General features: G+C 42.9%; 3 protein-coding genes and 1 long non-coding RNA gene across 14 annotated transcripts in view; 2 read left to right on the top strand and 2 right to left on the bottom strand.

Moving 5' to 3' along the window:
• Positions 1-502: 502 nt before the first annotated feature.
• On the bottom strand, positions 503-1,048 carry LOC310886651. Its single transcript, XR_014575403.1, has 2 exons — positions 916-1,048; positions 503-716 (listed from the first exon to the last, which is right to left on the bottom strand). It is a non-coding gene; the product is annotated as an uncharacterized lncRNA (long non-coding RNA).
• AP3M2 (adaptor related protein complex 3 subunit mu 2) lies at positions 710-11,065 on the top strand. Of its 8 annotated transcripts, none has more exons than XR_014575401.1 (9): positions 710-2,066; positions 4,106-4,243; positions 4,796-4,881; positions 5,625-5,758; positions 6,629-6,836; positions 7,658-7,802; positions 8,226-8,338; positions 9,985-10,035; positions 10,682-11,065. XR_014575401.1 is itself a non-coding variant. In XM_083811514.1 (9 exons), the coding sequence occupies exons 1-8, from the start codon at positions 1,794-1,796 to the stop codon at positions 8,324-8,326; spliced, it is 1,257 nt and encodes a 418-aa protein (XP_083667640.1). In that variant the 5' UTR covers positions 1,667-1,793; the 3' UTR covers positions 8,327-8,338; positions 9,124-9,969. The 8 variants fall into 8 exon arrangements, 7 of the variants coding, with proteins under 7 accessions (XP_083667635.1, XP_083667637.1, XP_083667636.1 ...); XM_083811514.1 differs by lacking the exons at positions 9,985-10,035; positions 10,682-11,065 and adding exons at positions 3,472-3,643; positions 9,124-9,969 and having other exon boundaries at positions 1,667-2,066; XM_083811513.1 differs by lacking the exons at positions 9,985-10,035; positions 10,682-11,065 and adding exons at positions 3,472-3,643; positions 9,120-9,969 and having other exon boundaries at positions 1,667-2,066.
• Positions 10,344-26,771, bottom strand: PLAT (plasminogen activator, tissue type). 4 transcript variants are annotated; one of them, XM_083811515.1, is made up of 14 exons: positions 24,140-26,771; positions 20,025-20,108; positions 18,822-18,861; positions 18,275-18,406; positions 17,817-17,930; positions 17,286-17,460; positions 16,588-16,679; positions 16,168-16,342; positions 15,642-15,778; positions 15,136-15,331; positions 14,525-14,661; positions 14,297-14,437; positions 12,601-12,749; positions 10,344-11,679 (listed from the first exon to the last, which is right to left on the bottom strand). In XM_083811515.1, the coding sequence occupies exons 2-14, from the start codon at positions 20,085-20,087 to the stop codon at positions 11,521-11,523; spliced, it is 1,710 nt and encodes a 569-aa protein (XP_083667641.1). In that variant the 5' UTR covers positions 20,088-20,108; positions 24,140-26,771; the 3' UTR covers positions 10,344-11,520. The 4 variants fall into 4 exon arrangements, with proteins under 4 accessions (XP_083667641.1, XP_083667642.1, XP_083667643.1 ...); XM_083811516.1 differs by having other exon boundaries at positions 15,693-15,778; XM_083811518.1 differs by lacking the exon at positions 10,344-11,679 and having other exon boundaries at positions 12,600-12,731.
• The window catches only part of IKBKB (inhibitor of nuclear factor kappa B kinase subunit beta), a 28,600-nt gene continuing 12,494 nt past the window's right edge, over positions 10,699-26,804 (top strand). Inside the window, exons 1-2 of the mRNA XM_083811506.1 lie at positions 10,699-10,833; positions 11,583-11,696. Coding sequence (XP_083667632.1) covers positions 11,632-11,696 — 65 coding nt within the window. The 5' untranslated portion in view covers positions 10,699-10,833; positions 11,583-11,631. The remainder of the gene's footprint in view (positions 10,834-11,582; positions 11,697-26,804) is intronic.

Here is a 26,804-nt window from a genome sequence, read left to right as displayed (position 1 = left end):
GTTACCATAGGAAATATAAAGAAGTAACAACATCGTGAACTAGGTAAAATATTAACTATTTTGATGAGGAGTGCAAGCAATTTATGCTGTTGCATACGCTTAACTATGTGCTGCTGTTTTCTGTCTATGATGCCTATACGACTTCTGTTAATACAGACTCCAAAAGCCTCTTAGACAGTGATGAAGTTAAAACCATACATATTTATTTTAAATTTATAACAGAATGCTGTAATTAAATGAAAAATTTATACCACTTTGTTGCTCTGAAATGCATAATTCATTGCAGTAATTTGAATTAGACATTTAAAAAACATCTTGCTGCTTAAAAATGCACTTGAAACAAATCATGAGTGTAAATGATAAATCAGTGTATAGGTGAGTTCTCCTTTATTTCTGTTATAGTAAAAAAGCTCACCTAGTGCATGTTGAATTAATAAAAGGTAACGTCAGAGACAACAGGCTGACCTCTGGCCCATTTGGTGGGAAAATAGTGGTACACAAAGAGATCTAATTTAAACTTTAAACGCTGCTGCTTTTTTTTTTTTTCATTCTGACATGGTCAATCCATCCTGTTTACTCATCTTCCAAACTTGCTAATATAACTGTCAGTGAGATACACCCACAACATTGTAGAATAGTTAGCAGTGGAGACTCGGACCCGAGTCTTCCAGTGCTTTTGCAGCGGTCCTAACCAGTAGTCTGTCATCTTCCTTCCCCTGTAATAAAGGTTGTATGTTCAGACAGCTTATTTCATGGTATAAAAAGGGTTTTTTTTTGTTGTATTTACATTTGTTCTCAAAGTAGTTGATGGGAGCAGCCCTTTTGGACTATAATGGTAGTGAAATCAAGAAATTATTGGCAAAGGCATCTGCTTGACTCAGAAGTCGAGAGATCTGCTGTGCATACACAAGTTACCTGTTCTAGTTGTGCAAAGGAGTCGCTCAGCCGAGAACGGAGATGCATTTTGCGTGACAATTATCAGTTTGACTGTGGCTGGATTGTGTTTTCAGTAGTGCTACGATGTGGTGAGCAAGCCAGTAAAACCGTGCAGTGGAAAACATCTGACCGGCTGCTCCTCGCTGCGGAACCGGGTCACGTACCAAGTTTCACAGGCTCTACAGATAGACGTCTACCGCAAAAAGAAAAAAGCTTAAAGGAAATTAGGGAGAGGCTCCGTTCCCCTTCGGCTTGCGGCTGCAGGAGGCCGCAGGCTCTGCTCTCTCCGCCGAAGAGCGCGGCCCCGGCCGCCCCCACCCGCAAGGCCGGGGCAAGCCCCTCACGGCGGGGAGGACGGGGGAGCTGCGGCGGCCCGGGCGCTTGGGGCGCCTGGAACCCGGGGCCTCGGCGCCGCCGGGAGCGCGCGAGGGGGCGCCGGGCGCTGCGGGCCTGGCAGGGAGCGGGCGGCAGGGCTGGGGTTGGAGCGGGGCCGCCCCCTCCCGGCTCCTCGGCCTGCAGCCGGCGCGGCCGCGCTCGCTCTCCGGGCCCGCTCTCCGGGCCGACTGCGGCCCAGGCAGGCCGCTCTGCGTGCGTCATCAGCCGCGCGCCTCCCCTCGGCCTATCGGGCTCGGCCGGTAGCGGGCCGCCCAATCGCGGGGCTCGCCGCGAAGCCCGCCCCGAGGCGTTGCGGGGGGCCCTTACCCGGCGCTGCCAATCCGCGCGCTGGGGGGCGGGGCCTCGGGGGCAGGGGCGGGCCCGGGGCCGGGCCGGCGGGGGGCGCAGGAGCGGAGGAGAGGCGAGGCGAGGAGAGGCCAGGCCCGGCCGCGGCCCCTACCCCGGCCCCGGCCGCCGCCGCCATGATCCACAGCCTGTTCCTGATCAACGCGTCGGGGGACATCTTCCTGGAAAAGCACTGGAAGAGCGCCGTCAGCCGCTCCGTCTGCGACTACTTCTTCGAGGCGCAGGAGAGGGCCTCGGAGGCGGAGAACGTGCCGCCGGTGATCCCCACGCCGCACCACTGCCTGCTCAGCGTCTACCGCCACAAGATCTTCTTCGTGGCCGTCATCCAGAGCGAGGTGCCGCCCCTCTTCGTCATCGAGTTCCTGCACCGCGTCGTCGACACCTTCCAGGTGCGGCCGGGAGGCGCCGGGAGGCGGTTGGCGAAGGGCAGCGGCGGCCGGGAGGGGGACAGGAGGGGGACAGGGGCCGCAGTTGTTTTTCTCCTTTCCCTGTCTCTTAACGCTCATCCTGCGCCACCGAGGGTCTCCCGCGGGTCCTGAGAGCTGGCGGGGTTAGGAAGGGACTGCCCAGGGTGGATCTGAAATCAGCATGTGCTCGCCGGCAGGGCCCCTCAGCAGCCGAGAGCTGCGCTTCTGTGCTGCGGTCTTACATCCTCCAGGAGCTGTGAAACAAGACCGAGCTGGACTTTTCTATAAAGAGTTTGTGCTGCTCATGTGCTTTAGTCAATCGGTGACAGTCTGCCCGCGTGTTTACATCTGATGATGTTTCTCGGAGGGTAATCGTGCTCCCTAAAGAAAACGATGATAGGAGTTACCTCAAAGCAGCTTTATTTCCTCTGTGCTGTAGTTGACACGGCTGCCAGTCAGTTTGGGGATGTAAAAGGCAGAACATGCCTCTTCTGCCTGCCAGCGATATGATTGTGCAGTCTGGATTTGAAATGTCTTGTGACCAGCATCCTACCAGAATACAGGAGATGTGAGTGCTTGGTCAAATGAGTACCACATGAGCTTTGCTTCCAAGTGCCAGTCAGACCGTGACTCTCTGTAGGCTCTGAGTTATCTTTCATCGAGCTCAGCGCATGGATTGACTGTTTTTGTTTAATCCCCAGGGTCTGAGTCCAAGCAGCATGGGGTTTCTTGTGTTTGACTTTTTGTTGGTGAGACCTGTCATATTTTCTTTAGGTTGCCTGAGACCGGTTCTCAGGCTCTACTGAGCTATTTGGCTAGACATGGCTTGCACGGAAAAGTAATTTAATTGGAAATTCCAAAGAACGTTGTGACAGTTGCATTCCCAGCCATCATTCTGCAGTTCTTTTTTTGTAGCCATGATCAGTATTGGAGTAACTAGTTATAAGCGTTATTACAATCAATCTGAGTTACTTCTGTTGAAATGGCAGTCAGCTGTGTTCCATGTTCAGGCCAAAAATGTACTGCAGGAAATATATGTTAATTAGTATTGCAGCTTAATCAGTTACAATAGAGCTGTTTTCAAGTGCCAATTAAAAAAATCTCTTGGCTATCAGAGCGAATCCCATTATATAGAAAGGAAATAGGAACACTTGATGATGCAGCGATTTGCCAGCTTGCTGTTGCGGTGGTTGGAGGTATGCTTAGAATTGTGCTTCCCCGTTGGAGTGTTCAGTCTCTCTGATATACTTCTGCTAATGTGTGGAGCTTCAATGCTATTTCACCTCTTGCAAGAAAAGGCTTGATTTATTTCTGTGTGGGAGGACAGTGAACTGAATGATCACTAAGTCTCTCCTCTAGAGATTAAGTAATTATTCCTTTTGAACAGGATTACTTTGGTGTCTGTTCAGAGGTGATGATCAAGGACAATGTTGTAGTGGTTTATGAGGTGCTGGAAGAGATGCTGGACAATGGCTTTCCATTGGCAACAGAATCCAATATTCTCAAGGAACTGATAAAACCTCCAACAATCCTGCGAACAGTTGTCAACACCATCACAGGTACAAGGAAACAAAAAGTAGATAAGCTGGTAAGGCCATGTGGCAGTATTCCTCCAGAAGTAAATCTGGACAGAGGTGAAGAAAACGTATGTTGTTCTGTACCTTTCTAAACCCCAGCAGAGGTGTGTTTTGGAAGTCCTGTGTTAGTGCTTTTCTTTGAGGTTTGTCCTGGTTCCAGCACCAGCTGCATGTTTTTCGTTTGTTTGCTTGCTTGTTTTGTCAGTGTTTTTTTGTTTTGTCTTTTAGTTACTTTTTCCTGTATTTTATTGTGATATGTTCTGGAGTTGGGTGTGGGAGAGATGCAAACTGTAGAATACAAGAAGTCTGGAAGAGTAATTGTTCTTCCACAAAGAGACAGAGGTTTCTTGGAAATTAATTACAATCTAGTTGGGTGAGGCCAAGAACTTGTTCTGGAGTGTTGTCTGTCTTTTGGGGTTGTTACGATTACCATTCTTTTTCCAGGAAGCACTAACGTGGGTGACCAGCTTCCTACTGGGCAGCTATCAGTGGTGCCTTGGAGACGTACTGGTGTAAAATATACCAACAATGAGGCATACTTTGATGTGATTGAGGAAATAGATGCAATCATTGACAAATCAGGTATGGGAGTTGCTTTTGGCTAAGACAAGGGTAAGTTGTCCTGATGGTGCTGGAAGAAGGATTTATGTTTTCCGAAGAGGTGCTCCCTCATCTCTGTGTGGGAAGCTTTATTCCTATTCTTACTTGGGAATGTTGTCAGCTTGTAGGTGCTATTCAGTCAAAAATTTTAGAGAAGTATCAAAATTTTAAATCTTCTTCCTCTTCTGACTGTTCATGAGATCTTGTAAGCAACTCTGTACTGGGAAAACAGAAGGTGACGGGAAATTTTGTACAGGGCTGCCTCCTTAGTTTTAATGTATCTTAGCCTTGATAGAGTTGGGAGCTATTGCTGTTGGCCATTAGAATGGAAGTTACTGGCATCGGTGGTTTTTACTTATATGTATCTTCTTTAAAAGTGGTTGGGAATGAGAAATACGTCGAGGAGGCAACATAATGAGCCATGATACTTCATAAAGACATTAAATTCCCTTCTTCCTTGTTGATAGTTTTTCCACGTTGTAATGAATTTTGACCAGGTTCACGTAACCTCCTGTGTTTATTTTATTGTTGCAGGTTCTACAATTACTGCTGAAATCCAAGGGGTGATTGATGCTTGTGTCAAGCTGACTGGGATGCCAGACCTTACCCTGTCCTTTATGGTAAAGCTCAAGGATGTATCTTTAATTAAATCCTTGAAAAGGGCTTCCCAGCCATGCTACTAAGATCTCAGTCTCACCGTGATGTATTCAATTAGATCAGAACCTGAGTATACCATACAAAAAGAGAAAGAACTGACAGTGGGAACTCATAGTGAACTTCAGCAACTTTGAGTGTAAAGATTTTATTTTCAGGTTCTTTGTTGAAAATACTGTTAGCGCATTCTGTGACTAAGTTTCTGTGATATCGTAGTGCTTTAGGCAGATATTTTAAAGGGCCATCCTTTTTAGAAGTATGCATCAATATAATTATTTAACATGATGGAATTTGCAAAAATAGAATTGAATATTTTAGTTGGAAGGATCTTAAGAGATCGTCTAGTTTAACTGCCTGACCGTTTCAGGGCTAACCAAGAGTTAAAGCATGTTATTGAGGGCATTATCCAAATACCTCTTGAACACTGACAGGCATGGGGTATCAACCACCTCTCTAGGAACCCTGTTCCAGTGTTTGACCATCCTCAGGGTAAAGAAATTTTTCCTAATGTGCAGTCTGATTAGAACTGAGGATATTCAGTGCCGCTATTGCACAGATGTAGCAGCATCAAATGGCTTAAAATGTGTCAATGTAGATATGTTCAAAGGTGCAGAGTGTCAAATGCTGGGCCCTTCGTGGATAGGAGATTGAAGAATTTAAGTAGTTATTTTAGGTAGTACTACCTTCTTTAACCTTTCTTTTATTTCAGAACCCTCGGTTGTTGGATGATGTCAGCTTTCATCCATGTGTACGGTTTAAGCGCTGGGAGTCAGAGAGAATACTCTCCTTTATTCCTCCTGATGGAAATTTTCGCTTGCTGTCTTACCATGTCAGTGCTCAGAAGTAAGTGGTGAATTTAGTGCAGTGAATTATGGAATTTGGATCTCCTTGACTAGAAAGAAGGAGGGGGGGGAGAATGTCTTTTAAAGATTAGGTAACTTCTTGTGCCATGTGAAATAGGGGTGTGTGTTAATCCGCACTTTTTTTTTTAAATGTGTTTTCCCCTTGTTTGGAGCAGTGATTCTTGTCTTTTTACTGGTCAACCTGCATCTGTCAAAAACTGGTAGCAGATGAACAATCTAGAGTGGGAATGAATTAGGCAGTATGGAGTAACCAGGCTGTTAATTTCCTGTGTTTACAATTTTTTTTTAAGATAAAACAAACTAGTTTGGTAATCATGTTGATTTTTTCGATGTCTTTTTTAATGAAACTGCAAGTTCTTGTCAGCTGTTCGCACTCTTCTGGAAGCAGGCTACTGACTATCAGTTGGGGTTACAGATGTTAAAGCATTTTGTTAGACTTTGTCAGGCTTATCTCAAGTAGTTGAAAAGGAGTGTGGGGGGAAAAGTCAAATTGAAAGCATGCAGTTCAAGTGGTGTTGCTCTGCCTGGGACTACTTACCATCTTGGTTGTGACATGTGAAAAGTTTCTCCCCTCTCTTGCTCAATCCTCCTATCACATTGGGTGTCCTTACCTGTCTTGTATGACAGTGGAAAACTAAGATACGGGAAGTTTGATTTTTTTTTTTTTTTTTTTAATAGTAAGAAAGACTTGAGGACAGCATTATGACTTTGCTCTTTGATTTGGTAAATAAAGAACATAGATCTCATTGCTTTCCCTGCTGCAGTCCTTGCCCTTTTTACTGGGAACATTGAAAAGCAAAGATGAAGGCAAGAAATTCACAAGGTTTCTTTGTTATTGTCTTTATTCTAGTCTTGTGGCAATTCCTGTCTATGTTAAACACAACATCAGTTTCCGTGATAGCAGCTCACTTGGACGCTTTGAAATCACAGTGGGGCCAAAGCAGACTATGGGGAAGACTATAGAGGGAGTGATGGTCACTAGCCAGATGCCAAAAGGTGTCTTAAATATGAGCCTCACACCCTCACAAGGAACACACATCTTTGACCCAGTTACAAAGGTGAGAGAAAGTAGATTTTATTTATTTATGTAAATCTTTCAGCAAATGAAGTTGAATTATTCATCCTTTCAAGATCATTCCTTTGAATGTTGATGCCCTGAAGGCAGTATCTTTTCTTGGGTGAGAACTTAATATGCCCCTGGTTTTTGAACAATTGCACTCAAGAAGTTGTTTTACGCCCCACAGCAAATAACTCAGTGCCAGAATGGATTTAGTTTTGGTTGCATAGTGTGTGCAGGAAGTACAAGGACTGGTGTTATAAGATGAGGCAGTAGTTTAGTGACTGGTTTACGGATTTCTGCATATGTGGTTGTCATGCACTGTATGCTAAGACTTGATCCTTTGCAAATGATGAGGATTTCAGTTGGTTAGTGATTTCCTGCTCCCTGCTGGTTCAATATTATCTTTCTGCGAACTTAAGAAGTTTATCCACAGTAGAGCATCAGGCAACACAGCTTCAGCCACATAGAAAGGAGGTGATTCTGTGTTATCTATGTCACTGTTACCCATAGCAATTGTGGCTTGTAGCACAAATAGTGGAAATACCATTGATGGTAGACTTTTGGGGAACATCATTGGAAAGAGAGGGAGAACAAGGGTCTCTGAGACAGCTGCTCCTTAAGTCTTTACTATGTCTGAAGTGGAGGACCCGACTGGATGGAGAGGAGGAGTGTGTGTTTTATGTCCAATATGAAAGGCAAGATACTGAGACAAAGAGCTTTTTCATAGAGAAACGTTAAAAATTGTCATTGGAAGGGGATTATTCTTTAGAGGTTGTTACTGTATTTCTGCTTGACTGCTGCATTTGTTGTTCCTTGAAGTTGCTCTCATGGGATGTGGGGAAAATAAACCCCCAGAAGCTGCCAAGTCTGAAGGGAAGCATGAACCTGCAAGCTGGGACATCAAAACCTGATGAAAATCCCACTATTAACCTGCAGTTTAAAATTCAGCAGCTGGCTATATCTGGTAAGTGACTATCAGGTAAAGAAGCTGAATGTTTTCTTCTCTGTCAAAGTGTTTACTCTGCATGTAGCTGATACAGCTCTTCAGACCTTCTCTTCAGAACATCCTATCTGAAAATTGTGTGCTTTGGCAACAGATAAATAGATTTCTTCTCTGTTGCTCTGTGAAACAGCCTATGTACATCCTCTTGCATTTCTTGCTTAAAGCCTCATACATAATTTCAGAGTATGGTTGTGTTTGTAAGAATGATTCTGACAATTAGCAATTGTCAGCTTTTATGTTTTTATTTTTTGCTTTTTTCCCCCCTCCATTTCCTGCTTGCTAAAGCTTGCTCTCTGCCCCTCTAGTATGCTCTTCCGTTCCTTTATCCTGAAGGTCTGTGTTTGTGGCAGCAGTCAGTCTTATGCTATATTTGTTTGCTTTTAGGACTGAAGGTGAATCGCTTGGACATGTATGGGGAGAAGTACAAGCCCTTCAAGGGGATAAAATACATGACTAAGGCTGGAAAGTTCCAAGTCCGAACTTAAAGGATCATGATAGTGAGGAAAAGCACTTTCCTGTTTCTCCTATCCCTAGCTGTTGGATATAGCATCTCCCCAATCTGTTTAGGGTTGCTCCCTTGCCTTTAGCCTGATCAGGATAACCAGCACTTAGTGTGCTGGGGAGAAGGGAAAAGTAAAGTTAACCTGAAGCCGTCTCATCCCTAAATAAGCCTGAAGTATTAGCAGCAATGGCAGATGGGAGAGGAGTTCAGGTCACTTGGGACTAGTGAGTCAGATATAAGTTTGTACCACCTTCATCTTACTGTCTTAAAGGAAATTCTAGGGATTTATTCCCCTTTGTACATCCTGTTCCTTATGTTTTGGCTGGCTTTTATCCCTTTTGTAGATATGAAGTTGAATTTCCACAACGTTCTATTGCACTGTGATGGTCTGGCATCTGCCCTTCCCCATCACTGGATGTTTGGTTGGAGAGCTGTAGTTCTTGGCAGCAGAGATTAGCTGGCCATTCTGCCTTGATGAGACTGAAAGAAGTGAGAAGGTAGACTGTCCCACCCAGGATGGGATTTTAAGAAGCCTGAGATTGGGGGTGGTGCCACAGAGGGAGGAAGCAGGAAAAAATGAACACTTTTCCTTGATATTTTGTAATCTATCACGGTCGTTAAGTTTCTTGAATCTTTGGGGAGTAACTGGAAACCCATCCAAATTTTAGTATGGAATCCTCTGAAGAGCCACCTGTAGCACTTCTTATCTTATAACTGACGGATGGTGACATCTGAATGTAATTCTGCTTCTGTTCTTATTTCCTCAATATTTGGAGGTAGTGTTTCTCCTGGCTTCTTTGGGGAGTCAGGGAGGAGGCAGAGGCATGACAAGAATTTGCTTGGAGACAGCACTCTGATGGAAACTCTTTGAAACTGAAGCTGCAACTAAACGAAGACAATTGCTATCCCAGTAACTTGTTGGAACCTATTTTTCTTTCTGCCTAACATACCTAAAATAACCTAAAAAAAAACCCTGCCTAAAATAACATTTTTATTTGCAAATGAAGGTGATACCAATGTTCTCCTGCTTGCTTATGACTTTATTTGAAATAATTATGTCCTGGTACCTTTGTAATGTTTCCGGCTGTACCTCATTCCAGTTCCTGTCTGAATTAGCTGCTGTGCAGGTGGATTCAGGCCTGTGTTGGATTTCTCACTGGGACCATCCCTTCTGCAGGAGCTGTTGCTGCATAAGCCCATCCCAGTCTGTGCTGCATCTCTCTCTGTATAGCATACATAAATATAAAATGAGGCATATGCACTGTTCCGTATTGTTTGTAATGTGTTCTTTGGCCACTAGATGCCAATGTGTTAATTTCTCTGGTATCAGAACTTGTTACATGTACAGTAACTTATGGACTACAGCATTTGTCAGGTGGCTGTGAAGTCCAGCATGTGTGTAGTTCATGCTTGTGAACGGAACAAGGTGGCCCTAAATGAAGGCTAACACAAATTCTGTTTTGCCTGTGATGGGATACTTGCAGTGGATGAGTGACATCTTGATTTTGGAATTGCAATTTTCAGTTCAACCGGTGAATGCCACAGCAGGTGGCCTTAGTGCTGAACATATTCAGTGCAAATACAACCTTCAACAAGGGCAACAATAAAATTAATTTTTACCTGTCATCTGTGTCATTTCAGAGTGGTTTGTGTGGTCTTTACAAGATGCACAGTTGAAGTTTGAGGATGAAGGTAAATTATAACAACTGGACCTTGGATAGTGGGTACCTTAGGGAGATGAATGTCTTCATACAGTTGGTTTTATAAGCTTAGGAATAAATTGTTGTCTGAAGAGCTAAAATTATAACATTTTCTTTATAACATGTAACAATCCTGTGTTTGTTTGGATCGCTTAGACTCTGTTAATGAATCTGTTCCAAACTGAAAAAGCAAGTGGTACATTGATATGGAAATAAGTAGCCCACACCTAGAGCCTTGCTATATCTATTGGAGTCTGAAATCCGCTTAAATAATGAAGTAAAATTTCATAAGGAAAGAACTTAATCTTGATTGGAATTTATTTTAAACTTACAGCCAAATAAGAAATAACATTTTTATTTGCAAATCCATTTTTGATTCTGCGTTAGTAAGAGTGTAGTAAATTCAGTGGGTAAGTGTAGATTCTAATATTTTGGTGGACGAGTTTAGACCTGTCAGTTGTTCTTACAGTGGTGGAAAGCTTACTGTTAAATCAGACAAGCACAGAATAGCTTAAAATACCTGCATAGTATTAAAAAAATAAAATTCAGAATTGTATAGACAAGTACATCAAAAGATTATTTATTTATTCTGCCCACCCCACCCCCATCCCCCCCCAAAAAATAAAATGTTGCTGCAGTGTGTTTGTGAAGTGGACATTACACAATATGTCCTTTTTGCTCGGTGAGTCCCAAATGGGAACAGCCTGAGCTAGGAAGAATCTGCGCAGAGTAAGGGCTCAAACTCGACTCCCTTCAAGGATTCACCTCATTGCAGGCAGCTGTGTTTTGGGTAAGAAAGTACACATCTTTCCATTGCACTTTTAACATACGTTCTTGTTATTCCACATGAGATCATGAAACTTTCTCTTCTAGCCCCTTGTTCAAAGGGAGAAACTTTCCTCTGTCCCATGCTTTAAATGCTAGAAAATCAGTATGCCTCCAACGGGGGGGGGGGGGGGGGGAAGGGGTTTGTGGAAATTAATTTGAATAATAAGTAATCCCCTTTGTGAAATATGTTCGTATATACCCTAGGGCAGTGTTATGGAAGACATATGTCCATGTGTCCTTGAGCATCCTTGACAATGTTTGAGTCCTGTTCCCTCAAAAGAGGGAGATGAAAGTTTCAGGAAATGAAATCTGTCCCCTTTGCCTGCTGCTCACTCCCATTCCCAAAACAATATAGCTTTCATTTTGCAAGCCAACCTTTGTTTTCAATTGTACACGTGGGACTGATGAAACGACAAAGCTTGGAGATGTAAAGGGGATGAGGGGAAGGACTCTGCTTCTGATAACCTGTAGTGGGGAAAAGGGAGTAATTTGAGAAAGTGCCCTTACCACACATGGCAGCTTGTTTTCCTCTTTTACAGAAAGACACAAGCATCTGGGCAACCAGGATGCCCTGTTAATATCCTTAAAACACCCCAAAGGAATTTGCAAGGGCATGGTCACAAGACTGTCGATAGTTCATTTTTCTTCTTCAGGATTTCACGTTGTTCTGAATCCAGTCAAGATAACGATTCACATTTGTATAAACGCCAGGTATGTCTTTGCGGCCACAACCTATTCCCCAGCTGATGATTCCAATTAGATGCATTCGATCATCCTTCATACAGACCAGAGGCCCTCCAGAGTCACCCTGCAGAGAAGTACCAGGTTAGTAAAGAATCACCTTTTTTTGTTTGTGTTTTGTATTGTTTTTTTTCCTCACTGCATTTAATTGTGCATTAGATGCCATCTCTTGTGTTTTCCTAAATATCCCGTTTAATATACTCACAAATCAAGAGACACCATGCTTCTAATGCTCTTAGTAACAACCCTTTTACATAAGCAACTTCTGTGTTCTAGGCAGCCTCCGTTAGTGCTTCTCTTGTATCAGGGGAGACCAAAAACACTCTAAAGTGTCTCACTTTGTATGGCAGTTATTTATGAAATGTAGGTGAGGTATTGCTAAGAACAAAAAAAACCCACAACTATAAAGTTCAAACTATAAAGATCCAGGCTTCTTCATACTGTTGTGAGTAATAGTAAATCATGAACATTAAAGAGATGTTGAAACTGAAGAAATGTCAATCTTTGTTTTAGGTATTATAATTTAATGCGTGCTCTCCTGTTTCTCATGTTACAGCTGCTCATTCTCCACTATCTTTTAGTCTTTATTATTTTATTCTCCACTTTCCAGTAGAGTGGCACCTACATCTCTTACAGAACCTACTGCTGAATGTTTTGGTAGCTCACATAAGAGAAAACATTAGGAAACCCTGCTGAGGTGGAGTTTCCTGCTCAGTTTTGTGATATTTCCTGTATTTGGAATTTTCAGTCTGTATTCTGATTTGCTTGATTGAACGTGGCCTGCATTCTCAGCTATGAGGAGAGGGGAGAAAAAAAAGGAGAAAAAAAATGAAAGAGGAACCAGCAGTTCTATTCTACTGAAGTTTACTAGAATTTCATGTAGTCAAATGCAGGACTTCTTTAAATTATTTTCTGAATATTTTTGTTTGGTTCGTTTGCACTATAAAGGACAGACCTAGAAAGAAAAGAGGAACAGAGGTGGCTTTACCTTGCAGGCATCATCAAGGTTCCTTGTGTCTCCTGCGCATATCATATTGTCTGTAACTGTCCGGTTGTCTAGATGCTGTGTTGTGCACCGACTAGCTGGAAATAGTCTGACGTGCCCTTCCTTCAGGTGCTCTGAATAGAAGGGAGAAACTGGAAGGGACATGGATATATATATATACTTATAAAAACTTTGCAACTCAGTTTCTGCAGTTTGGGGAAGAGACAAAAAACTAGCTAGTGGCAGGAGGGGAGGGTGGCACAATTTCCTTGCCAAAAGGGTCTTTTTTTAATTCTTGAGGGTTCTGCTTTGCTCATGAGAACAACTTTAATCTAGTTGAGAGAGTATATTGCTTTCTTAGCAAGCAATATTAGCGATGTTTCAGAGGTTCCTACTGGGTGCAAAATAAAGAGCGCTAGGTTTCTTGGATGGATAAGTCATCTTTGCACAAATTACATCAATCTAAATGAAGTCATAGTAACTGCATCTAAAAATCACTACCTGTATGAAATGTAACCTTGACTTTTTAGTATTAGACTTCTGTTAAGAAAAAACAGGTGTTGTACACAACACTGAGTAACTGGATAGGAATACACGTGTGCTATTTTAGAATGGAATAGATTTATTTTTGTTTTGTGCGTTCACAAAGCTGAACATTGGCAGGATTGTTTTTCAGTCCAGTTTTGAATTACAATTGCAGTATCCCTTTGCTCTGAATGAGTTTATTCTGTACTCCCTGTAAACAATGTGAAGGACTAGCTTGAAAAGCATATGGTACACTCATATGTTAAATTTTCAAGTCTGTTCCAAAAACCTTAACAGCACAAATCATGATTTGGACTTCTTATGACAGATGCTTCACAGTCGCTGCTTCAGCATTTACAATTTAAAGAGAATAAAAAGAAATAAGGAGAAAATACCAGTAAAATAGCTGCTTTTTTTGCTCCTTTTTGCAATATAGGTTAGACTGTGTATATCTCCAAACAGGTTTTATTCCTGTTTCTTGTTTGGCTGTGCTTTTTGAAATAGCTCACTTTAAAAAAACATTCACCCAGCAAGGTGGTTGATGCCCCATGCCTGTCATTGTTCAAGCAGCATTTGGATAATGCCCTCAGTAATATGCTTTAACTTTTGGTTAGCCCTGAAATGTTCAGGCAGTTGGATTTAATGATCTTCATAAGTCCCTTCCAACTGAACTATTCTAACTCATTTAGCTGGCCTTATAATATATATCTAGGATCATCACCTCTTTAGCTTTTTTGCTAATCACTGCACAGCCAATGTGTCTTTTAGAATAATGCAACTACCTGCAACTGTAAATCTCAACAGAAATGGATTTCTGTCAGAATGACAATGTCTAAGTTTAATGTTAAATGCAATAAGTATCTCAGTACAGCAGAAACGTGGGAGCCTTGACTGCAGTTTTTCTCTTATCCGTTCTGTCATTTTCTGTGTTTTTACTATTGGAAAGTTTCAAGACTCCAGTAGCCCATGCTGCTGATAGATCTCAGATGAATGAAATAACTTGGACCAAAACTTCTTTTTGTATATGTTTCACTTACTTACATGTACGTTTTGGAGTGCTGATATAAGCCCATAAAATAATTTTTTGGGGGGTCACACGTCAAACAATACTAAGGGCTTGAATTCTTTGAGGGCAGGGGGACCTGACTTTGGACCCGGTGTATCTTCTACTTACATTCTTCATTTTTGCCATAACCAGAGATCTCGCATTCCGTCCAGTCAGGCAGCTGCAAGTTTGGTGTTGGGAGGCAGGCAGCACGGACAGTGTCTGTTTCAATAGCACAGTCTTTTGTGTCAGATTTCAACTGCAGCAGAGCTGAAGAGAGAAAAAATGACTACTTGACTAACATCAAGCTTGAGCAAATCATAACCCATCAAATTATGATGTCAGAGAAGTTCTTACCAATGTCATTGTCGTAATTTTCAGAGTCAAATCTCTGATGCACAATGTAGTTCTTCACTTGAAAGTTCTGTTCATTCTCCTCAGGAGTTGCTCGTGAAGTCCTGCCCAGCACAATCTTCAGCTGATCAGTACTAAAGCTGAAAAATGAAAGTTTTACTTTCTTCCTGTGTTAACTGGAATGGACCCTTTCTTTGAAGATGTGCTGTTGGAACTTCTGCTTTTCTTACTTTAGCACTATTACTACTTCATTGCCCGAGCAGTTTAACCTCAGATGTCCTATTTGCCTTAGTTTTTGCAGTAATTGCTTAGAGTAATTGCACCCTGGCAAACCTCCTCTGTAAGGCCGTTGCTGTTATCAAGTTTCAGATGGCTCTGCATTCTATACTGACAGCTTTGTTCTTCAGCTATTTGGTATTTTGCTGTGGTACCTTAATGCCATACAGCCAGTTTGCCTGTCTGTAACGTTGGTCACATTTTACTCCACAAAATAATTCTATAGAGTTAATGGCTTTTTCAAGTCTTTCACCCTTCCAGTAAGGCTAATACTGGATGCTTCCATTCTCCAGAATTTTTGGTACGATTTCCCAGACAGTACTGAATCCTCAGCTCACCCTTCCTCAAAACAGTGAGCAGCTGACAAAACCCAGCAGGAACTGATCAGAATTCCTCCACAAAGGAAGTGCTCTCCAGGTGCTCGGCGATACTTCACAAAGATGGCAGCTTGCCATGGGTGAGCTTCAATGTCTGCATGGGAGCCGACTTTTATGCGGTACTGGCGTACTCTACGCTGCCGTATGCCACAGGTGGCTGTGGATGACAAACATGTGTTCAGGAACTCTTGCACTGAGTTTGAGTTAAGAGTCTGCTAGTTGTCACTGCATATCAGGGCAGCCTGGCATCAACTGTTCAGTATGTGACTCATTCCTGTTTCCTAGGAAACTTGCATAGATTGGAAAAAATACAGTAAAGAAACCCTGTCTTTTCTGTCTCCCAGTTCTGCAGTCTTCTCTTCTGGCAGAGAAGGTACTTCTATAACAGCTGACCTGCAGAATCCCTATTTACCCCAAGCAGCTTTTTTCCCCACCTCTTATTTTACTGTAAGAGACTTGCAACACACCGAACAGTAATGCCTCAAAGAAAGAAGAATCAGGAGTGTTAGGAGCCTTACAACAGGTAGGCACGTTACAGTACTCCCATGTGAGCTGACTTCCTTTCAGTATGTGGCACCAGGGCTTGTTGTCATTGTCAGGATTCCTGCAGCACAGGAAGGAGAAGAAAAACTTGTATCACCAGGTTTGCAGGGATTTTGGGGAGAAGGAGACACCTGAACAGAGCAGGTGGGGATCTGACTGTATTCTTTTTGTTTTTTTGTAGAGATACAGAGAGCACAGGGCCGTGGGGAATTTCTCTTAATGTAGTCCAATGTTAGGGAAGTATACAGAAGTCAAGTGGAACGAAGATTACTGTTGGCAGTGAGCTTTATTCTCCACTGTAATGTATTGCCTCTACTTCAATAACCCATGTAAACAATACGGATTAAATAACCTGGCTTTAATAACCCATGTAAACAACATGCCCAGCCTCGGGAGTACCACAAGAAAGCTTACTGTTATTTATTAAATTCATTCTATAACAATACCTACCGGCAGAAATTGTGACTGCCAAGGCCTAGCTGGTAAGCATCTCTTCTCCATGCAGTATATAGCTTGCTGACAATGAGTTGAGAATTCCACCTCAAACAGGTAGCTCCAGAACTGGTAACACTGTGACTGCCTCGGTAATCCGTGCCTCTTCCAGTTTTGCAGTTGTTGTTCCCAACTTCAATAAGAAAGCTGCATGTTAACTGATGCATGTAAAACATCAGCTGTTCCTATTGTCATTTCTGTTAAGGCATCTATATATTAGCTCTACTTATGTCAGTCTCTCTGTGTCATAAATATAAAAAGCTTAAACATGATTTAACATGAGAATATTAACTTTTCAGTTACACAAGTCTACAGAGAACCCTTATATATGCAGTGAATCATGGAAGCTCTAAAGTCCATTCCCTGTCCTGCATGTACCTTTTGAACAGGAGGGTACACTGCAGTATTCCCAGATGTACTTTCCCCCTTTATAGATATAGCACCAAGGTCTGGAGTCCTCATCTGGGTTTCTGAAAGAGTTAATGCATAATGCATTTATGCAATATTATAAAGACATTACGCATCATTATAAAACTGTCATTATTAGTCTCAAGTGTGTCATCTAGTACAGTAACTTGATCCTGCTCAGCAGTGCAGAGGTGGGCTGAACCACCAAAAGTAATTTGTATTCTTATTTTAATTATAAAAGCAAAGAGTATGTGGAGGTGAGGATGAGACAGGCAGTAGCAGGACTGGCTAACTTGTTTGTGCAGTTTAGTTCATTTGCAGGAAGCACTATATTTTAGAATTGTGAGGAGGATCTAGATCTGCAGGCATAGGTGGCAGGAAACTGGCTTGCAAAGGGAATTTTAGGCACTGAGAAGGATGCGAATGGGCACAAGGGAAGACTATGGGGTGAGAAAGGCATGCATATTTTAGTCCAGCATAAACATCTACTCTAGATGGATCAGAAGTTGAGATCTGTCTATAGAAGTTGCAGTTGCTGCTCTCGTACTGTACTGTATGTGCACCTGTATGCAGTGTTCTGTGGCTGATATTAAACAGCCTCTCTTTTGCCCCAAGCTCTCAGAATGGGCAGATTGTTACAGCTCTGACATGAGTCACGAGTCCCTCACCTGCAATAGTTGTGATTGCCCAATCCCAGCTCAGCAGCATCCTTTCTCTGGCCGCTGTATGTCTGGTCCATCAAGCCATTGATATTCCAATTCAAGCATTCAGCTCCACTCTCTGTCCTGCTCCACGTACCCCTGTATGTTACTCCAGCATCTTTGTAGCACTTAACTTCAGTATCTGAGCAAAAGGGAACAAAACGTTACTAAAAGGACAGCATCACACACTGCTTCTCCTGTCTCTTGTTCTGATTAAACTTGGCTCCCAGGTGCCTTGTCTTGTAAGTTGGTGAAAATGTCTTTCCAAGCAAATTGTAAGGATATACAAATATCTTCAGTTTCAAAACTTAGTGTTTTATCAAGAGACACTGAGATCTACCTAGGTGTCCTTCTCAAAGGTCCTTTGTAGTATTAGCTTTACCATGAAAGGAGACACCTTAACAGAGAGCCCAGTATACAGTAGCAGTTTCTGAGTATCTCTCCTTTGTGCACTACGACCAGCAGCATTGTTCCCATTAACTGATACATTATACTTGCCTATTTCGCACTGCTTCCCAGAGAAACCTTGGTGGCACTGGCAGATGAAGAGCTGTGGGGAGTAATAAGCCTGTGAACACTGGCCCCCATTGTAGCATTTATTTTTAGTGCAGGCTGTGCAGTAAAGAAAAGTCAAGAAACAGTTAGAATTCACAGAAGTAAACAGCTGGCAATGTACCCACCTGTCCTTCTCTTGTCAGTCTCCTTTAGCCTGATCTACTTCCCCCTGCCTAAACGCATGTAGTGCCACATTCTTCCTTTGTTCCATTCTCTCCGCATTCACTATTATGAGCCTTTCTCAGCCCCTTGTTCGTTCCTCCTTAGTTCTGCCTGAGTTAGTGCATATTAATGCTTTCATTTCAAGCAAGGTTTTCCATGTGATATCTCCTTCCCTGACGGTGGAGCTCTTTAGGATATCATCTCCTACCCTTTCCTTTCTTTTTCTTCTTCATACTCACCTCTGATGGGAACAGTGTGGCAGCGACTCCGACCGTTGTCACACCTACAGTATTCTATTCGGCTCCTTGAGAGCCTCAGCCAGCTCCCCCTGTGCTGGTATATTTCTCCAGATGAATAGTCAGTGCAAATGGCTGTAATTAGAGAAAGGAATCTCTTTTAGAGATTCACTGAAAAGACTTGGTTTAGCAAAAGAACTCTTCTCTTTCCAGGATAAAAAGTATCCATGATGGGGGAGCATCTGTCTAGCAGGCAACTCTTTCTCCTTCCCAGACCCAAATTGTCCCATCTCTCTCACTGTTATGCTGCTGGATGTTCTATTCTGCTAGTGAAGAACGGGGGGTGGGGGAGGACAGACTTTGCTCTTTGAGCTGTAGATGGTATTAATACTCCAGTATTTTGTCTTCTAAATCTGCCACTGTCAGATTCCCCCCCTTCCCCCCCAACCATGGAGAACAGCTTTCAGGCTCTATTCCTTCAGCATCATCTGGTTTCCTGTCCTGTGCTCATAAAGCTCCAGATAATGCAGTTGTGGTTTGCCTGGCTTACCTCTAGATCTGGCTCCCCGTTTGTAACGCATGTGCCAGCTCTGCAAGCAAAGAAGGTTAATTCTGTGAGTAACCGCTCTCTTAAGAAGACTGAGAGAACAAGTGCCTCCAAAGGGACAGTCCTCCTCTTGAGGTCTTGCAAATCAGAGTAGTGAAAAGTGCCTTCAGTACTTCAGCATGGGTACTGAAAACTGCAAATCATTGAATTACCACCGATTATAAGGTTATTGTTTGTCATTTGAGTGATGTGAACTTGGTGATGTGTTGTACTTGCATCAGGTGTGAAGTGGTTATGTACTCTTGGGGCATTGCAACTGTTAGCTTGTCAGCTTTCTGCTATTTGCAGGAGGTCCAAGGAAATATTTTCCAAAGACATAAAAATATGAGCAAGCAGTTACTTTTGCTCAGCAGCTGTTGCTTGCAGTTTCCTTATGAGCCTTTGTACCTTGATTAGTTTTGATTTTTTTTTTCAAAGCATATTTTACTAGCTAGTCATAACAGGAGCTCAGCATGGACTGGATCATGTGTATGCAATGGAGTGTGATCCTTCCTTTGGCACAAGCCTTTCACTTGTTATCCATCATGTTTAAGTACTGAAATTGGGGTGGGAGGAAGGAGGAGAAAGGTAGAGATACATCTCTTGCAGCCAATTAAATAAAATATTTTAAAGTTTTAAGCATGAAACCCATTTAGAAAACTTCTTTGATCGGGCACAAAAGAAAGAACAGCATAAAAAGAGGAAGGCTGGGATAACAATTTTTTGAGAAAGATACTAAACTTTTTAGAATTGTGCAGTGTTTATTTAAGGTATGCAATGTGAAGCTTGGAATGAGAGGACATGGAAACCATCAATGGCTAGTTGTACATGAGAATAGCGATGAAGGTGAGGCCAACGGAAAGGAAATTAAAGGGTTATTGTGATGGATCTCTTCCTAACTGTGAATAGTAGTTGGCTGAACAGGTACACAAGGAAGATTTGGAGGCGACTTTCTTACTGAAATGAAAACCAGACAGGATAACACATTAGTAGAAATCCCATATTAGACATAGACTGGTTCATATGGCTTTCCTTCCTCTAATTTATAGTGATAGAATGAGATCCTCCTTTTGTCTGATGCAGACAGCTGGAGTCGCTAGCAAGGAAATGCTGCTGAAAACACGGTTGAGTGCCTGCAGATGGCAAGAGCATTATTTACCTCCTTACCTGGCATTGAGTAATTGTGATTGCTCCCATCAGCAGGAGGAGATATGGGAGTGTTTTCCACATCGTCTCCAGATCTCAAGTTATCTACAGAACGTTAAAAAAAAAAAGTTCAACAAAAGTGTTTTACAGAGTGAGTTACATTCAAAGTAGTGAGTTTAAATTAAGGTTTTAAATGATGAAAATGCTTTTTACATTAAGTCCCACTTTCTACTCTGCAGTTCTCAGCAATTAGGCTTAGCTGTCTTGGTGTCCCTGAACAGAGGAAACCGCCAGGCTGGACCTAGTTGTGCTTATACTTGATAAATGTAAAAACCCTACAACCCTAAAGCATAACCTCGTGGATCTGGAGGAAACTCAGAGCGTGTTTCCTGGAGAATAACACTTGTAGAAGGAAATTGAAAGTCCTTTTTCCCAAGGTTGCTGGAAGCCAATAGTATCATGCCCGTTATTAAAGAGATGACTTGTCTAATAAAGGAACGTAACATTGATTAGGAAGTGTTAACTGAGATTCAGGTCACTGAGTCCCATCCAAGAGATCTCTTGCAGTGGCACAGAAATCTGCTAATACCAATGGTTTAAGAAAGTTTGTATTTTCTGTCCAGGCTGCTGCTTTGGGTGAGAGTGAGGGCTGCTTGCTGATGAACTGCATTGGCAAGGAGACTATGGTGATGATAGGTGGGGATGCTTTGTGGTAGGTGGTGATGATAGGTGGGTTGCTATGTCTTCATTTTTCAGTGTTTCTATAGCTTCTCCCTTTTTTGGCCCTGCTGAGCTTTCAGTTTCTACTATTGTTGTATGTTTTTGCTAATAATTGAGAGTATGTTGAACATCTGACAGGCTAGCTTTTGGTCTGGTGCTCTCATTGTCACACCATTTCTTTCTGTGTGTCACTTCTATGCAATCACAACTGCATGTCTTATTCCCTCAAATCGCTTTGGCAGCTTTATGCAGCAAGAGATGGGGATGAGGTAGAGCAGAGGGCGGGCTCTTGTTTCCATCGCCAGTCTCTAGGGCTGCTGTACAACATACTGGATAGTGGTTTCTCATGATTAGCCTGCACCAAGGGGAGACAAAGTTGCAAGTCAGACTGAAGAGATTCACAGGAACAGCTTCTGAGAGCCTTAGTTGCTGCAAGTCTTGTCTTTGTGTCACATCTTGATGAAATCCATGCGGTCCAGAGCAGCTCTCAGGGGTATATATTAGTATGCAGATTTTGTGGTAATCTCCATATACCTTCAAGTCCTTTCTGACCTCTTAGGAAGCATGTTGCATTATACAGCAAGCCTTTAAAAAACACACGACCTGAGTTTTCCAAACAGGCATTGACTTCACAGGAATATGCTAACTGCATTTGAACTCAGCCAGTGGTGTTCCCAAAGCTGTAATGCATAATCCAAAATCACGCAGAAGTCACTGGGCTGCTGCTGAAACCCTGTGTTATATGATCCTGAATCCCTGCAGCTGTTGCTCATTATCGGAGCTGTGCAGGGATGTGTTCTGAATCTCACAGCTGCAGGATTTTAAATTGCTAATTGTTAGCACCACCAGTCATCTTTGTTGCCATCTGTGGAGGAGGCTGGAATTTCTTGCTGACTGCTTTAAAAAACAAGATTCTGCTAGCCTAGACTTTGCGTAGGAAAGATCACGAAGTGAAACTACTTACCTGAGCTGCTTTGTTAGCATTATTCTGTGGGAAGCGCTATGAGGAACTGTGGAGACTTTATTTCTGAGGTACATGCTAAGATTCTCTGGAAACAAGGCAACACTGGCAACACTTTTTTTTGGGGGGGGATCAGAGTGGCAGAGCTGGCCTAATTAATTATCTTGGGAGAAGTCCTAGGTGCCTGATACCAGAAGGAAACTAACTATAGCTAGTTTTAGTGAGGGAAGGGAGGTTGAGAAACAGGGAGCTATTTCAGTCTTGGAAACTGACATGAAAAGAGTCCCTATTTATGAATTACTTGAGTGGCTTAATGTTATAATTAAGTTTATCCTGTATAATCTGCTGTACAAGCAGATTCTAGTCTTACGCTGTACATACTTCTAGTGCGGAGTGCTACAGAATGTATCCCTGAAGTTGCCTCGTGTCAGATACCGCATCCTTGCTTCCAGTTACTTTTCCTGCCCCCTGTTCAGGCTAGCTTATATTGCAGTGCTACAGCCCTTCCTTCCTTCTTCCCCTCTCCCATTCCTGTCCATCCATTGGTGGCTGGTGTCCCACTATGCACGGAAAACTGGTAACAGGTTTCGCCAGATGTTTGTTTTCAGTCCTGAGAAAGGTACGATACATGCCAATCAATTGGAATGTTCTGAATGATAAGCCCTATCATACTGAAACCACATGGCTCTTTGAAAAATAGCATGTTTACAAGACTTCAGGCAGAAACGTTCAACCAATGTACTTTCTGGTACTGCTCTCATGAGCAGTTTGTGCCTGCTGCTGTCATCTTGTTTCCTCTCTGATCAAGAAATACTCTAGCAATAAGACAGAGGCCTAGATGTGTCATTCTGATGTTCTGATTCTACGCTTTGAGGTACAGTAAAACAAGGATATATGATACCCTAAATTTAGAGGCTCTCAGGCTTAATTCTTTTAGAATTCTAAATGAATCGGAAGCCGCCTGTTTTGTTCATAATCACACTTAGGACATGTGAGTAATAAGGAAGTATTGCCCTTTGAAAGAGAAACAGAGAGAACAGGGAAATAGAACTCACGGGGATGAATTAGGAGGCTTGGCTAAAAGCAAAAGTTTGAAAAACAGTATGAAGGTTTTGAAGAATGGAGTGAATTGATAAAGTAGATAACCAGGCTTGCAATGAGGACTTTGCTTGTAGAAGAGCCAGCTCTATACATTTTTTTTTAAGGTATGCCTTTTATGATAGCCAATATGGAATGGAGTAAGCTGGAAAAACATTATTGCGACTAACGTGTTATAGCATTTCCCTGGAGACTGGATATTCCATGCTAACTAAATAGATCAGCAAGTTGTGAGTTGTTGCACACGGTACAGGCATTGTGCTAGTAGCATATACCTCAGTACAGACCTGGAATTGGATGCAGATAAGGAATGCTGCAGATGCAGTGTCTTTGCTGAAGCATCATCATCAGGAATACTTTAAATTGCATATTTTGACTATTAATTTATTAATAACAGCTCTTCTAAGAAGTGAGAGTGTGAGTATTATCTTATAGATGTGGCATAAGACCTAAAAAAGGGGTATAGCTTATCAAGGTCAAACAGAACATCATTGGTAGCAAGTAAAGGTAACTTCCCCCCCATCCCTTCTAGTCACCTAGTATAGAATACTTGCTTCAATTCTGAATCTTCAGCATTAGCAGCTCTCTTGCTGATAAACCACCATCTTGGTCTAGATCAAACAAAGGACTGCAGGTCCTTGATGCCTTTTCCTGCCTTTTGGGGAAAGTGCTGCCATATCCCTTTTCTAAACTGAGCGGATGAGTATCAGACTTGTACTGTTTCTCTTTAGAATATCACAGTGGACAAACGTTTGCTTTTGGGGAAAATAATTTAAAATTTTGAAGTCTTTCAAGGCAGTGGAGAAAACGGGCATTTCAAGCTCTGGCTTCCTTTGGGGAATCATTCTCAGTATTTCCTGTCATTTGAAAAGAATCATGTTTAGGAAGAACTGAAGACGACCCGCCCCCCTCCTCCCCTTTGTGCCTCCATTATCCTGGTTGTGAGCCTGGGGTGAAATGTGTAGTCTGATCTCCCAGGAAGACAGTGAATTGTCCTTTCACACCTGGCTCTCTAGGCTTCTCCTTACCATCAGGATGTTTGTAACTCTTCCTTTGCTAGTTCTTTTTCGAAATGTTCTCTGTGCAGGAGGCTCCTCCCTGCTAGCTGTTCAGAGCCTGAGGCCATTTGCCCTTTCCCTGGAATAGCTTGCTGAGGCTTTCTTGAAGCAACTAGAAGCTAAAAGTTTTATCCAGCATTATAAGTCTTCAAAAGCTGAAAAGCAATAGCTTGGTTAGTTAACTACTATGATAACCTAGTAGGCTTTATTAAATAGTATTTAGTAGTATTTAATGATGATGCCAATAACGTTGAAAACAGGAAATGCACTTCTGGAAACAGGTGTAGAGTAGTACATACCTTTTTTGCTTTTTCTCTTCTGTTTTCTGCTGATGATTTCCTTCCCAGACTAGCCTCTTTCTGTTTTCCACGTCTCTGTTATGATCTTTCTGATCAGCTCCCGTCTTATTTAAAACTCCTCTGAAAGGGGTGGAGACTAAAGAGGGCAGGAGGGTGTGCTTCCCGCCCCCCTCCCCTTCCCGAGAGAAAAGATAGCAGCCAGGATCTTGGGATGATCTAGGACAGAGTGGCTTGTGTCCAGAGCACGAGGGAATGTTCGGGGGGAGGGGCGGCAGGAGGAAAGCTTGCTTGCCGACGTCGGTAGGGCATACTGGATTTTACAGCCAGTTTGCTTTCTTCATACTTTATTCCAGTCTGAGAGCAAATTCAGTCTTCAAAACATTTTTTCTGCATCAAACAACTTAAGCTTCAATTAGAGTGAGAACAGTAAGTATCCCATATGAAGAACTGTCTCATCATGCTTCTAGGAATATGAGGGAAGAATGGCCTAGGCAGTGCCCAAAATGAATGCATGAATGTTTTATTTCTAACACGGCCGTAGGTCTGTAGGCTTAGTCCTAGTACTGAGAAACTCCTGCTATGTCAGAATGACATCCGTCTTTGGCACAGAGACCCTGACTGGTAAGTGGAGCAAAGCATGCCGTGAACACTGCTGCTGGGAGAGGAAGTGGTCAAAGGAATTCCCAAGTTAAGTGGGGACAATGAGCAAAACTTTGGATCCTTGGTTAGAAATAAGGAATAGCATGTTAAGGACCAGAGAGTTAAATGTTGACTGATACTGTCCATCTTAGAAAATGAAACTCTGCTCAATGAAGGTACAGTCCCAAAGCACTACATTGTCGAAGTGTGGCAGAAAAATCAAACGAGTGGAGTGGTTTTAGAACTGAATTTAAGGCTGGGTTTGTTAAACCTGGCTCTGTCCTCTTTTGCACCCTTCCTTCAGGTATTTATAGGCATTGATAAGGTCCTTTCTGAGCCATCTCTTCTCCAGCCTGACTCTCTGAGCGTTTCCTCATAGAGGAACGCACCATCTCCTTCATCTTTGTAGCCCTTCATTGGACTGTCTCCAGTATGTCCGTGTCTCTCTTGTACTTGGAAGCTCAGAACCAGACACAGCACTCCAGGAGTGGCTTTACCGGTGCTGAGTAGAGGAGAAACATCACCTCCCTCTACCTGCTGGCAATGCTTTGCCTAATGCAGCCCAGAAATGCCATCAGCCTTCTTTGCAGCAAGGGCACATTGCTGGTGTATGTTTAGCCTGGTGTCCTCTAGGAGACCTCTGGGTAGTTTTCTGCCTAGCTGCTTTCCGGACAGGTGGCCCCCAGGATGTCATGGTGTTGTTCCTACCCAGGGGGCAGGACTTTGCAATTCTCCGTGCAGAACTTCATGAGGTTCCTGCCAGCTCATTTCTCCAGCCTGTCCAGGTCCCTCTGGATGGCAGCACAACCCTCTGGCACATTAGCCACTCATTCCAGTTTTGTCATCTGAAAACGTACTAAGAGTACACTGCCCCATCATCCAGAATATTAATGAAGATGTTAAACAGGACTGGACTCAGTATTGACCCCTGTGGTACGCTGCTAGTTACTGGCCTCTGATTAGTCTTTGGGCCACTGATCACTACTACCCTCTGGGCCAAGCAGTTCAGCCAATTTTCAGTCTACTTTGTTGTTTCCGCATCCAGCCCATACTTAACAGCTTGCCATCTCAGGTCAGATTAACACCTCTTAGAGATGGTAAACTGGATATAAATCTAATATGATTTATTTGAATATCCCATTATAAATGTGATTTGTGCCAGCATACCAAACTGAAGATGACACTTAGAAAAGCTGCCTGTCCCATCTGCTCTTTCTTCGGGGAGGAAACTGCACACTTAACCCAGTGCCAACTGTGCATCGTAAGACACTGTCTTCCTGAGGAGTTGTTTTTCCCTTAGCCATATCTTTCTGCAGGAACTTTGTATTTTAAATTATATATATGAAACCATTTGGTGTAAAGATGTGTCCCGGGGTGACAGTATGTGATGCATGAATGGCACTGAAACCAACGTATCAGGAGATAGAAGTGTGAAGTGAATTATTTCCTGGCAAGAGAGGGGATTCATTGCACAGTATATGTTGTCTCAGGTGTATAGCTCTCAGCTAGTTGTGATCTTGCTGCTGTTAGAAAAGCAGTTGTTGATTTATTAACGAAGAAAAATCTCAGAAGCCATTTATTTCCTTTTCATCCAGTAGAAACACATTTTTTCCCTTCCATCACTGCTTTGTTCACATTTTCAGTTAGTTCTGTGCTAAGTTTTGCTTCTGCTGCTCTCAAGGACAAAAACACGACGTGTTCTGTTTCGGCTCGTACCCGTCACAGCGCTCTTTATGCTACGTGATCAGTAGGATTCGTGCGCTTTGTTGGCACGACTGGGCCTAGCAGAGCTTCCCTGTGTCTGGAGGGCACGCGGTCCCTCTGGCACCTCTCTGCGCTCCCTGCAGCGGTGTTTTGCCGCAGTCGCTGTCACATCGGTGAGGAAAGGTGTTTGTGTGGCGTGTGGAATTGGGGTCAGTGCACAGAAAGAAAGCAGCGATCTGCGCGACGTGCGTCCAGGAGCCCTCTCTGTTGCCCGCTTGCTGACCTCGCCTGTAACTTCAGGCGTGCAGCGAAGCCGAGTGCC

Source organism: Anser anser, assembly GCF_964211835.1.
Source record: "Anser anser genome assembly, chromosome: 26".
Lineage (NCBI taxonomy): Eukaryota > Metazoa > Chordata > Aves > Anseriformes > Anatidae > Anser > Anser anser.
Note: the sequence above shows the minus strand (reverse complement) of the source record. Positions and strands in the feature narration are given on the sequence as shown.